Source organism: Phascolarctos cinereus, unplaced genomic scaffold (assembly GCF_003287225.1).
Source record: "Phascolarctos cinereus isolate Bilbo 61053 unplaced genomic scaffold, phaCin_HiC Scaffold_5;HRSCAF=322, whole genome shotgun sequence".
NCBI classification, from domain to species: domain Eukaryota; kingdom Metazoa; phylum Chordata; class Mammalia; order Diprotodontia; family Phascolarctidae; genus Phascolarctos; species Phascolarctos cinereus.
The window spans coordinates 80,438,405-80,451,735 of NW_027555958.1; the positions used below are offsets into that span (position 1 = coordinate 80,438,405).

At 37.1% G+C, this 13,331-nt stretch overlaps 1 protein-coding gene across 1 annotated transcript in view; it reads left to right on the forward strand.

Moving 5' to 3' along the window:
* The window catches only part of THBS2 (thrombospondin 2), a 49,611-nt gene that overhangs the window by 19,925 nt on the left and 16,355 nt on the right, over positions 1-13,331 (forward strand). Inside the window, 9 exon segments of the mRNA XM_020972068.2 lie at positions 1,173-1,313; positions 2,338-2,434; positions 4,286-4,456; positions 4,889-5,065; positions 7,041-7,214; positions 7,471-7,598; positions 7,722-7,874; positions 8,974-9,192; positions 13,191-13,298. Of these exon segments, the coding sequence (XP_020827727.1) occupies positions 1,173-1,313; positions 2,338-2,434; positions 4,286-4,456; positions 4,889-5,065; positions 7,041-7,214; positions 7,471-7,598; positions 7,722-7,874; positions 8,974-9,192; positions 13,191-13,298 (1,368 nt within the window).

Consider the following 13,331-nt stretch of genomic DNA (forward strand, 5'->3'; position numbering starts at 1 on the left):
CTAGGCTAGAAGGCATTCACACGCATTTACTCTGATGATATTGTTGTTGGTGGTAAGCTAGTTTTTCCTTTTCTTTCGTTGTTAGCATAAACCATGAGCCTCTTCTGTATATCCTCTCCCACTACCTTCTGGAATCTCAGCCCAATGGGGGCTGCCTTCATCTGTTTGGCTCATCAGCTAAAACCATTGAGCAGAAAAGAGAAAACAAAGTTTAGCTTTAATTGGGTGTTGTCAAATTGGCAGAGCATCAAGATGTGACGGGTACAAGTGGATACTGCCTGTGTAGCTTAGGAAAATACTTAGGGCTAATTTTATTGTAGTAATAGTAGCAGTAGAAGTTATAGTAGTAATACTAGAAGAGTACTAGTAGTATTAAGTAATTGAAGTAATAGGTAGTAGTAGTAGAAGTTGTAGTAGTAGTAGAATAGTACTAGTAGTATTAAGCAGTAAAAGTAGTAGTAAATAGTAGTAGTGGAAGAATGTTGCCACATCTCCTACAAATGCCATATACTCTTTAAAACAGAGCCTCCATCTGGACATAAGACAGATGGAATTTGAGAGAATTTGCAAACCTTTTCATGTTCCATTCTCTTGTAACAGAAGTGATAATAAGTACTAGTACTGCTAATAGTAGTGAAATAGCAGTAGCAGCAATAGAAATAGCTATACTAGTAGAATAGTAATAGTGGTATTAAGTAGTAGAAGTAATAGTAAGTACTAATACTAGTAGTAGAAGCAGTCACAGGAGGAGGAGTAGAAATGGTTGTAGTAGTAGTAGTAGAATAGTAGTAGTATTAAGTAGTAGAAGTAGTATGTAGCAGTAGTAGTTGTTGTTGTGGTAATAGTAGTAAGTATTTATATAGTTCTTTGTGTTTCTTCAACTTTGATTACTTTTCATCTTTACTAGCCTAGAGTCATCTATCACAAAATGGTATAGATATGTGCTTCATGTTTCTTAATAATAACAATAACAGTAACAGTCGGTAATATAGTGCTTTAAGGTTTGCAAAGGTTTACCTTACCTACATTATTATCTCATTTGCACTTATTTAAAGGAATAAATAGTTTACCAAAAACCAGAATGTTATCATTAAGATGTCTTAATACTGACTTGGAATTGAACCCTGGACTTCACTTGTGTCTTTTGCCTGGGGGTGTTTTTACTTTTCTAGACAAATGATAATCAAGTTCTCTGGGAACTCGTTGGTGTCCCTCTAAAGGTGAGGAACCAGACGGCATGTTGGCAAGATGGCCGTTTCTTTCAAGATAATGAGACCTGGGTAGTGGACAGTTGTACTAAATGTACTTGCAAGGTAAGAATTTGGAAGCACTTTTCCTCCATGAGATGGAGAAAGGAGGAAGAGAGAGAGAGAGAGAGACAGAGACACAGAGACAGAGAGACAGAGATACAGAGAGTTGGTGGCAGATAATGACAGAAGTGAGGGGAAAAGAAATAAGGAAAGATGAGGAAGAGAGACAGAATGAGTAAGGAAAAGAGAGAAACAAAAGCATAACTCTCTGTCTACCCTTTTATAACCTGTAAGATACATGCTTATTCTTTGAATAATCAAAATGTAGTTATTTTGTAGGAAAACACTCTGTGACTATTGAAACAGGAATAAAGTACTCCTATAACATAGAAATGTGAGAGCTGACAAGAATCTAACCCCCTCATTTTTCAGGAACTTGAGGCGTAGAGGGCTTAAGTGACCTTTCCAAAGTCACAAAGCTAGTAAATAGGCTTAAACCTAGGTATTCTGAATACTTACTTTTCACATCCTTGTTTATGAATTTTCTTCTATGAGGAAATTTAAGCTTAGCATACTTTCTGGGAAAAGGCAAGACCCAGATTAGTTAACAGTTCATACAAGCAATTTAGCCCCTAATCTTCTTTCCCAACTTTGCCTGTTTGTCACTGTTTTGGATATTCATGCCACTTTTTTAAAACTAGTTTTTATTCTTTTTTCTTATCCTCTTTCCTAATCAAATGCTTGACATCTGCTCTTTCTTTCTGGACCAATAGGGAAGGTCAAGGGATAAAATGAACTAGAGAAAATCATCCTGCTTCTTGCTTCCTGTCAATTTTAGTCAGAAAGGCAGGGAAGAATGCACTTTTGTATCTTTCCTCTCCCTCGTAAGTGACTAGTAGTCATAGTGTTCTTTCCTTCCTTCCTTCCTTCCTTCCTTCCTTCCTTCCTTCCTTCCTTCCTTCCTTCCTTCCTTCCTTCCTTCCTTCCTTCTTTCATTCCTTTGCTGTTGCTATTTTGCAAAGGTTGTACTGTCTGTGTTTATAAAAATGTTTACCAGCAGAAACTAATGAAATTACTTTCTTTGTAGAAATTTAAAACAGTTTGCAGCCAAATCACCTGCCCAGCAGTAGCTTGTGCCAATCCCTCCTTTGTTGAAGGTGAATGTTGTCCTTCCTGCTCCCCTTGTGAGTATTACTACTCCAAATAGGAGGAATCAATTTTATGCAAATTAGAGGTAGCTGGTAGCACAATGGACAGATGCCTGACCTGGAGTCAAGAAGACCTAACTTCAATTTGATCTCAGATACTTATTAGCCATGTACCCTTGGCAAATCACTTAACCTCTTCTTTAGTTTCCTCAGCTGTAAAATGGAATAGAATAAGCAAAGAGTCAGACACTACTGAATGACTGAACAACCACAAAAGTGTGCCAGGAACTGGGTTAAGCACTTTAAAATATTATTTTATTTGATTCTTATAACAATTCTATGATGGTGGCTATTATTATCTCCATTTTACAGTTGGGGATACTACTATCTCTCAGGGTTATTGTGAAGATAAAATGAGATGATATTTATTTGTAAATATTTGTAAAGTGTCTTAAAACCTTAAAACAGTATATAAATGGTAGCTATTACTACTACTGCTACTACTACTACTATTAGTATATATATGTGTATATATATGTGTGTGTGTGTGTATATATATATATCTGTAACTGAAGATAAGAAGTTGGTATGGAAGAAAGGATGAAGAAAGTGAATGTAGAGGAATGAGCAAAAAAAATTCAGTCCCTAGGGACTATTGTGCTTTTTTTTTTTTAACAAATAAAGTAATATTTTTCATCAAGATACCTTGAAATCCTCCAAAGATAATGTCCACATAAATAGAATACTACTACTAATAATATCAGCTCACATTTATATAGCCATCACCAGTTATTACAATATGCTAGTCTCATAATAGCCCCCTAAGGTGGGTAGGATAAATATTATTCTCCCTTTTCCTTTCAGTTGAAGGTAGAGAGGCAAGAGTGCCTTGGTCAATATCCCACCGCCCATAAGTAGGGGATCTAAAATTTGAACCCAGGTCTCCTCTCACTATAATATGTTTCTATGAGAACATAATAAATTTGAAGAGGTATTTTCTAGGTTGAGTTTTCTAATTTTTCACTGCCTGTTTTTTAATGTTTCTTTTGATTTGCGATTAAAAGAATAAGGAACAAGGTTTCCCTGTGTCATGGCAAGATGGAGGATCTATTTTTGGACCTTTCTCCTCAAGTCTCTTCTGTTGTACTACCTTTTTTCTTACCACTGCCTTTTATATCTCCATTATTGGAATATCCTAGGCCCTGAGATTGATCTCTGATTGACTGGTCAAGGTACAAGGGTTGAGTGGGATTTCAGCATTGTGACCAGCTATCAGTGACACTGATTTGAACTTGGATTCTGATTTCAAAGTCAATGTTTTGTTTTCCACTGTAGCCTGCTACCCATGATATTGGTCTTTTATCATTCCTAGGATGGTTTCTGTATAGGACAATATATTTTCCAGAAAGGGGAAGAAATGTTTTGTTTCATCAATTAGTAAATAATGTATTTTTTAGGTTCATTCATTATAATGATATCCAACCAGGGAGCATGCTGGTAAATGTTTAACAGCTAGGTCTCTGAAAAAATTATACATGACACATTGTAAGATTTAATCTGCAGTATTAAGATTTTCTCCATCTTTTTTAAGAATTCTAGACAATTAACAAAACAATAACCCAAGTTCTGATGTGTAGGATTTGTCCAATTCCAAGGAGTTAATGCCCACACTGAAAATCTAACAGTTGTCTCCTGTGAGCTGATTCTGGCTCACCCCGGAATCCGAACACATTTTTAAAAATCATTGTTGTTCAGTTAAATTCTAGTAATTAAAAAAAAGCACCTATTAAATGTGAGACACTGTATCATTGCTGTGCTCAGATGACCCAACTATCCATGAAAGTGAGACCTGGACTTTAGTATATTTTATTTTCTCTTATCACCCAGTCAACGACAATGAAGAAGGCTGGTCCCCATGGGCTGAATGGACAGAATGCTCTGTCACATGTGGTTCAGGAACACAACAGAGAGGACGCTCTTGTGATGTCACCAGCAACACGTGTCTGGGACCCTCTATCCAGACAAGAATGTGCAGCCTTGGCAAATGTGACAACCGAAGTAAGTGGTGGAGGGTTCGGCTCTTGGAAAGCCCCGGTTTCCTTTATTGCTGTTACCTTGTATGTCAACAAGTTCAGACCATTCTTTTTCAAGCTTGCTGGTGTGCTTCTAGCTCTTTTTGTTATAGAAATGACATGCCTTCTGATTGCTTTGTTTCTGATTGCTTATTATAGTTACACTCTTCACTGCTGAGAAATCTTTTCCAGGTTAATCCCTAGAATGTTAACAATTTAGAAGGTTAAGCTTTTCCTTATTCTCATTGTAGGTAATGTTTCACTTCCTTCCTGGATTCCAACTTTGAAATATCACTGAGTTAACAAGTCAAACATCTGGACTGGGGTTAGGTCCTCTGGGTGAACTTTAGTTATTTTCTTCCTTATTTAAACAACATAGGATATTAATCTCCTTCTGCTATGTTTCTGCATCTGTTAGGACGGCAAGATGGTGGCTGGAGTCACTGGTCTCCTTGGTCTTCCTGCTCTGTAACCTGTGGATTGGGTAACATCACTCGTATCCGCCTCTGCAATTCCCCTGTCCCACAGCTGGGAGGAAAGAATTGTAAAGGAAGCGGACGTGAGACAAAAGAATGTGAGAAGTCCCCTTGTCCAAGTAAGTCTGTATGAACAGCAGCACCCTACTGAGTTTCCTTGTATGTGGTATTGCCAGTTAAAGGATTGCTATGGACACGAGCTGATAGAAAGAAGATATTCATGCCAGAGTCTATTTTCAAAACTAGCCCAGCTTGAATAAAATAAGCACCAGAAACATTTTCATTGAAATAGAAAATTCTGTACAGCCATCTTGGCATGGTTTGCTTTTGGAACTTGGCCTTCCAGATCGATGGCGATTGCCTGGGCTCAACATTGATTTTGAATGGCTTAGCTCTGATTTCACTGGTCTTTTGCAAAGACTTCAGTAAAAAATTAAAACAAAACAAGCAACCCCCTTAAATTGTAAAGGTAACTACAGTAGTGAATTCTTGAACTAACCAATGGTTTAAAGTTATGTAACATAAAAAACCAAAATCTATTTTTCCTTCTCTCTTCCTTCTCAATTATATTGTAAGGGGTGGGGTTCATAAAAGGCAGGGTTACTCTGAACAGCTTTGCCCGACTTCAAGAAAATCTTTTTGATAAAAGATGAAATATGATCAAGAAAACAGGGCCTTGTTATCTTCTTTATAGACGAATTATTTCCTGTGCAAAATGCCCAATTGCAATCTTTCTTTAAATGACGAGCTCCCTTCGTAGTTTGATTCTCATGTGACTTTTCAGAAACATGAAGTTGTGTTGTAAGAAGAACAAATCAGTAGAGCTAAAATCAGAAGACCTAAGTTAAAATCCTACCTTTCTTACTAGCTGTTTGACCTCGGGCAAGTCATCTCATACTTGGGGGGATTCAGTTTTCTCATCTGTAAAATGGATTACATGTAAAATGGACTGCTTAACCTTGCAGGTACCTTCTAGTTTTATATATGAGGTCCTCTGAGTATATATGAAGTGAGCTAAATTGGTAATACAATAGCCCTCTATAAAATCAGGAATATTTTTCTATGAAGTTAAAAATAATTCTCTGAAATACAGCCATCTTTAAAACTTTATACACTTTATCTCAAAATCATAGAATTATTTCAACTGACAAGGACTCCAAGGAGCCCTTCTACCAAATACCTGGCTAATGATCACCCGGGCTTGAAGATCTCAAGAAGTGCAACCTACAACCTCCCGGACATTTTATTATACTTTTTTTTGTTGTTGTTAATTCAGTTGTGTCTGAGTCTCTGTGACCCCATGGACCCATATGCCAGGCCCTTCTGTCTTCCACTATCTCTCAAAGTCTATCCAAGTTCATGTCATTGTTTCTAGGACACTAACGATCTATCTCATCCTCTTCTATCCCCTTTTCCTTTTGCCTTCAACCTTTCCCATTATCAGGGTTTTTTCCAATGAGTCCTCTCTTCTCATTTAGATATTTGTGAAATTTGTAACTAGAGTCACAATCATCCTCCTTCTTTCCATTTCTTCTTGTCCTAAAGAATATAATAGTTCTTTCATATGAAAGGCCTTCAAGCTCTTAAATATAGTTATCATATCTATGTTTTGCTAATCAGCATCAAACTAAAAATGGAATTAAATCTATATTCCCCAGGAAGTTAATAATAATAATAACACATTTATGGAGTATTTTCAGGTTCACAAAGAACTTTCTTGTTAACAATTCTGAAGGCAGGCTATATAAGTACTACTATAACCATTTTACAGATATGAAAATATTCTCAAAATGTTAAATAAAATATCCATGGTCACACAGAATAAGACAGAAATATCCCCCCCCCAATTTTCCTCTACTTATTTACACATATTTTCACACACACACATATATATGATGTCTGCCTGAGTAAAAGATAAGGGCCTTGGGGGCAAAGATTTTTAAATTTTGTCTTTGTATTTCTAATAACCCAGCACAGTGTAAACACTCAGTGCCACATAGAAAGCATTTAATACATTTGTGTTTTTTTTTTCTTTTTTGCTCGTTTGTAGGTACTTTTCACCTCACTAATCTTTAACTCCGCTTTCAATTATAGTTAATGGTCGATGGAGTCCATGGTCTCCCTGGTCTGCATGCTCTGTCACATGTGCAGGAGGAATTCGTGAGAGATCCCGGGTCTGTAATAATCCTGAACCACAGTATGGAGGAAAGGATTGCGTGGGAGATGTCAAAGAACACCAGATGTGCAACAAACGGAGCTGTCCCGTTGGTATGCATGAAGTAATCAATGCTTCTGTTCTGATTTGGCAGCGTGTGAACTTTGACTCTGTCTTTGGCTGGCCATGATCTAGATGCTCAGATGCAGGAATTACAACCAGTGTGGTCTGAACTATAGCCATATGGTAGCCCATCACACAAAATGAAGCTTCTGAATAGAGTCAATATGCCTTTATCTTATGTTTACTTTAACGTGATTAGTATTTGGAATATTAAAGAAAAAATCCACGTTGCTCCTGTCTTCACAGATGGATGTTTATCCAATCCTTGTTTTCCTGGAGCAGAATGTAATAGTTTCCCTGATGGCTCTTGGTCATGTGGGTCTTGCCCAGCTGGCTATCTGGGGAATGGCACTCATTGTGAAGACCTTGATGAAGTAGGTGCTCTTTCTGGGCTATCATATCCCAAGACATTGTTTTTCTCCTTCAGGATAAAGTCCAGGCATCATTGGAAGATCAGAGAGCTCAACAAACCCGTTATTTTGCTTGTTTCCCTACAGTGCGCAGTTGTCACAGATGTCTGCTTCCTATCCAATAAGGTTCACCGCTGTGTCAACACCAAGCCAGGCTTCCACTGCCTGCCATGCCCCCCACGCTACAAAGGAACTCAGCCTTTTGGGGTGGGGCTGGAGGCAGCCAGAACAGAAAAGCAAGTAAGTAATGTGCATGTGAGGTCAGTGGGCAAGAGATCAGCTGTGTAAACTTAGGGTGGAGCACTTTCTAATGGCAACTCAGCCAAGAGTCACAAGGAAAGGAGAGTGGGGGAGTATCTATTCTCAGATCAGTTGGGAAGGAAATGCACCTTCTGTTTGTGGGCTGATTGGCACAGGCTGCATTCTTCACTTAGGACAGCACTTACTGTAAAATTATTGCTGAGATTTTGGCCTTTCCTACTCTTGGACAACGAACAAATCAAGGAAATATCACAGTTAGGGAGTGAGACTTAATTGGGGAAGTATAATGTAACCCTAAAAATGCAGTTTCACAATGTCAGTAAAACAAAATATGCAGAAACATCAGAGGCAAGGCTTGATCTGATCTTTTGAGCTACTAATCTAGCTACTAATTTATCTACTACACTACAGTCTCTCTATTGTCTTATAGCCTGTTCTAAATACATGTTAGCTTTATTTAGTGTAATAAATTAATGTATTATTTAAGTTGGTGGGGGGTGGGGAGTAGTGCAAATTTCTGTAATTTATGTCTACTGGATTGTCAAACATGGATGCAGCCAGCAACACTCCCAAGTGTAGCCCAGACCAGATTAAAATTTAATTTAGAAATACTAAAATAAATAATAATACCATAAATCATAGATAATATTTCATTTTAAAATTAAATCAATTTACACCACATAGGGATCTTTATCTAAGTTTTAGCAGTCCCTATTTCTCTTTGAGTTTGACACTGCTGATGTGGACTTTAGAATATTCCTGTTTAGAAATGTGTACGTGGGGAGGAGGAGAAGTATGGAGGGGTCTGGAGTGGGATAGAAAGGCTTAAAAATAAGATGGATTAGTATTTCTAGGTTGCTTGCTACTTACAAGGAGGTGCAGATTAGCTATAGCAAGCCAGAAGAATAAAGACTTCTGGTTACATGAATTCTGCTGGCTTTGTGTAGTCAACCATAGCCTTGCCCACATTTTAAAAATTCAATGCCTTATATGTCTCATGTATCTCCCTCACAGTGCCTCATCCACAGAGGCACTCAGTGGATGTTGGAGACTGAAATTCAGATATCTGGTATTTCAGGTTTGTGAACCTGAAAACCCATGCAAAGACAAGACTCACAACTGCCATATGCATGCAGAATGCATTTACTTGGGTCATTTCAGTGACCCAATGTACAAGTGTGAATGCAAGACTGGCTATGCTGGTGATGGGCTCATCTGTGGGGAGGACTCCGATCTGGATGGCTGGCCCAATAAAAACCTTGTCTGTGCAACAAATGCTACATATCACTGCATTAAGGTAAGTGGGAAGATATATGAGTTGTGGTTAAGAAATGAAATTTTGTATGTTTGTGTGTGTGTGTGTGTGTGTGGCTTATGGAAGCCAGTTTTGCTGCTCTATCGACGTAATGGATCATTGTAACATAAGGAGGAAGGGAGCAAGAATTTATTATGCACCAGCTATGTGCCAGACACTGTGTTAGATGTTTTACAAATATGATCTCATTTGATCCTCACAATAACCCTGGGAAGTAGGTGCTATTATTATTCCCATTTAAAATTTGAGGAAATTTAGGCAGATACAGGTTAAGAGACTTGTTCAAGGTCACATAGCTAGAAAGTATCTGAAACTGGATTCAAACGTCTATCTTCTTGATTCCAGGCCAAATATTCTTTCAACTGGGCCACCTAGCTGTTTAAGTTGTCATTCTTATACCATTTCTTTATCAGGCCAACGGGGTCATGATACTTCTGGGGAATAAAATTCATCTGTCTATAAAAAATACATAGTAGGGATAAATACATAACTAGGTATAAATATCCATCTTTCCCCTTTTATAACACAAGTGGATTTTAAACAATTTTATTTCACAAAAAAGGTATGTGCACAAATGTACACAGATAGTAAATGCTTACAAATACATCATGTATATTACATCCGCATGCCTATATGCTCACATACTTAAATTGATCTCATTGCTTTTGCAATAAATTGCAGATTGCAACCCATGCACTCCTGTCCAGCCTGTACAACTCATATGGGTGTATGCATATATGTATGCGTATCTATACATACTTGCAAAGACACAAAAACTTATGCACACAGAGAAAAAGAGACAAAGGCACGGAGAAAATTAAAGGGGAAATTGATGCCCCTAAGATCATCTGTTAACTGCACAGAGCCCATGCTCACTGGCCTTTGCTTGCCGATGCTGATCTAGTTAATCTATGAAATTTCAAGTCCCTCATATGTAAAACAAAGGAACTGGAGTTGATGGTGGACAACCACCACCACCACCATTACCATAGCAACAACAGCAACAATAACATTTATATATCATTTTAAATTTAGCAAAGAGCTTTGCTTCCAGTGTCAAATCTACAAACCTATGATAGAAGATCTTGGCAAAGTGGATAGATTATTATATTTGAATTTAAGGAGACCTGAAGTCAAATGCCACTTCAGACACTACCTAGTTATGTGACCCTGTACTAGTCACCCAATCTCTCTCAGCCCTGGCTTTCTCATCTCATGGGGATCATACTAATACCTACAACAGGGTTGTTATGAGGATTAAGTAAAACAATACATTTAAAACTTTCTTAAGGTACTGAATAAATATGAGGTATTGTTATAATATTTATGAACATTACTCTCCTCGCAAGAGCCTTATGAGATAGATTATTATTTTCATTTTACAGATGATTAAACTGAGGTTCATAATAGAGAAGTGATTTGGCCCAAGCCACATAGCTAGTAACTAGAAGTTCTAGGAACTGAATTCATTGGGTTCCACATCCTGTGCTCTTTCTTCACCAAGTTGCAAGCAGAGTGGAATCCTTAGTGTCTTAGAACCACTTTAAAAAATGAGGGTGCAAGTTTTACAAATACCCATTTTTGCTCCAATTTATCTAGCTCTTCCTCAGCATTCCCATGACCAATGCATAGTAGAACTAACATTTTTGATTATTCACCTGGAAAATGCATTGTCCTTTTCCAAAGATGGATAGGTGAGTGATTATTGCACAATTCTGGTGCATAGTAAACATTTGAAAAATATTTATTGAATATCTGACAATTCACATGAAATCTTTAGTTATAATTTGAACAGATTATGATCAGTGCCCCAGGCACAAAATAGACCAGTAAGTACAACTTGTTCTTTTTTTTTTTTTTTTTTTTGCCTTTCAATAGTTTTATTGAAAGGTCACTTCCTTAGTACCAGAACATTAAGGTACTTTGTTAGGTTACTTCAGCCAACTTAAGTTTGCATTGATGAATTAGAAAGGAAATTCTTCAATGAATCAGGTGTTTAGGAGCAACTGAAGAGTGCAAAATGAAGCATAAGACATATGAGACATGCTGTGGTTCTTTGGTTTATCTTTAAAGGGAAGTTTTTTTCCCCACAACATGATGTCAAAAGGAAATTTGAACTCTAGTTATAGCTATTGTGGAAGTTAAGCTATATATTGCACTGATTAACTATATGCTTTCCCAACTCTATGTCAATTTAGATTCATTGACCTACAATTAGCCTTAAGTGCTCTACCCATCACATAATTAGTCAATTAAATTGCTGCTTACTTGAATCTGGATAGACAACTCACTTTAGTCTAAGTTGAATGTTACAGGGGCATTACAACAATAGCATACCCCATATATACTGATTTTAAATAGAAAGCTCTATATGAAAGGTACAGTTTCATACCAACTGTAATCCTTATTTAAAAGCTCTAGAGTGTTAGCATTAGCATATATTGCTGAGGTTTCAGATTGGCAGGCCATGAGAGTAAGTACAACTTATTCTTCCAATGAGAGCTTTGCCCAGTCAGCCCCTGAGGATGTCTTTTATTTTTTTTCCCCATCTCTGTAGTCAGTTAATCAATGAACATTTATTAAATGTCTACTATATAACAGATACTATATGAAGCACTGGAGACAAAGAAAGGCAAAAGATAGCTCCCTTCCCAGGGGAATTGGCAATTGAAGGGGAGACAACAAGCAAACAATAAATATATATTCGGGATAAATTTGAAATAACCACCCAATAGAAGGTGTATAATTAAGGGTGATCAGGAATTGCTATAGCACTTCACATGAAAGAAAGAAAAAATGAATGAGTTCAAAAGTGCTAGAATATAATGACCATACACATAAGTAGCACACATTTGAATACTGACCACAGGCTAAGTATGGTAACACTTGCTCACTGCAGCTAAAAAGATTCTCTGGGTAACCTTTTCCACTTTCCTAGCTCTCTGGTTCTTTTGTTCTGCGTCATCTTTAATATCAATATACGCTCCTCTGACCCTGTTATCATGACATCTTCAAACATAATGGCTCAAGATAAAGCACCAGGAAGAGCTGCTTCTGATCAGAAAAATGATAACATGTTGAACACATTTGGAAGTGCTTGCCCTCTGAGGGTTTGCTGATGCCTATATTGACTTAATAGAAACAAGTGTGTTTTTGATGGTCACATTTTGAAAACAGCAAGTATTCTCAGGTGGTTCCTATCTGGAATTCATTTTGATTTGTCGATATGATCTTTGTCCCTTTTATTTATAGTCTTGCTCACTTGTAGGAATAACACAGAAAGGCAGAAAATAACTTTTTTGGATAATAATTCTAAGCTCCCATCTGAACATGCCCCTCCATCCAAACTATCTTTTTGTGGAAAATTGAAGTCCAACAGGGTTGCCAGTTTCGTTCTTTAGTATCTAATTTCGTAATCTAACATTGTGAGAAGGAAAAGGGAGACTGACCAAATACTTCTGAATGCTTTTAAAGAGAAAGTTCTTTATTTTCTTGTTTAGTGGGTTTTGGCAAACCCGTGGAGATTCACAACTTAGAAAATTAGATTACCCTTTGTCTCCACTCACCATTATAAGGCACATGATTTTAGGGGCAGAACTTGAAAAGAAATAGACTCATCATTTTGAAGGTTGGCAAATAACTCACATTCTTGTTCTTTCTATATAAAAGTTTCCTATTGAGAAGGCCTATCTGGCATCTCCTCTTCTTACTTACAAGGGTTGCTTTATTGAATTCATTTTATTGAACCCTGGAAATCTTCTGAAAATGATGACAATCACAGACTAAAGTTTGGAAGGGAATTTATAGGCCATTGAGTGTAATCCTTCATTTTATATAGGAAATTAAGGACTGAAAATATTAAATGACTTGCTGAAAGTCCTACAGGTATTACATGATAGAGGCAAGATTTAAACACAGATATTCTGATTTCAAACATGTTTGCAAAGTTGACTTAAATTTTTTTTTAAATAAAATTTCAGGATAACTGCCCCCACCTACCGAATTCTGGTCAGGAAGATTTTGACAAAGATGGCATTGGTGATGCTTGTGATACTGATGATGACAATGATGGTGTGGATGATGAGAAGGTAAGTTAATTCTCTTAGTTGCATTTGTAATCA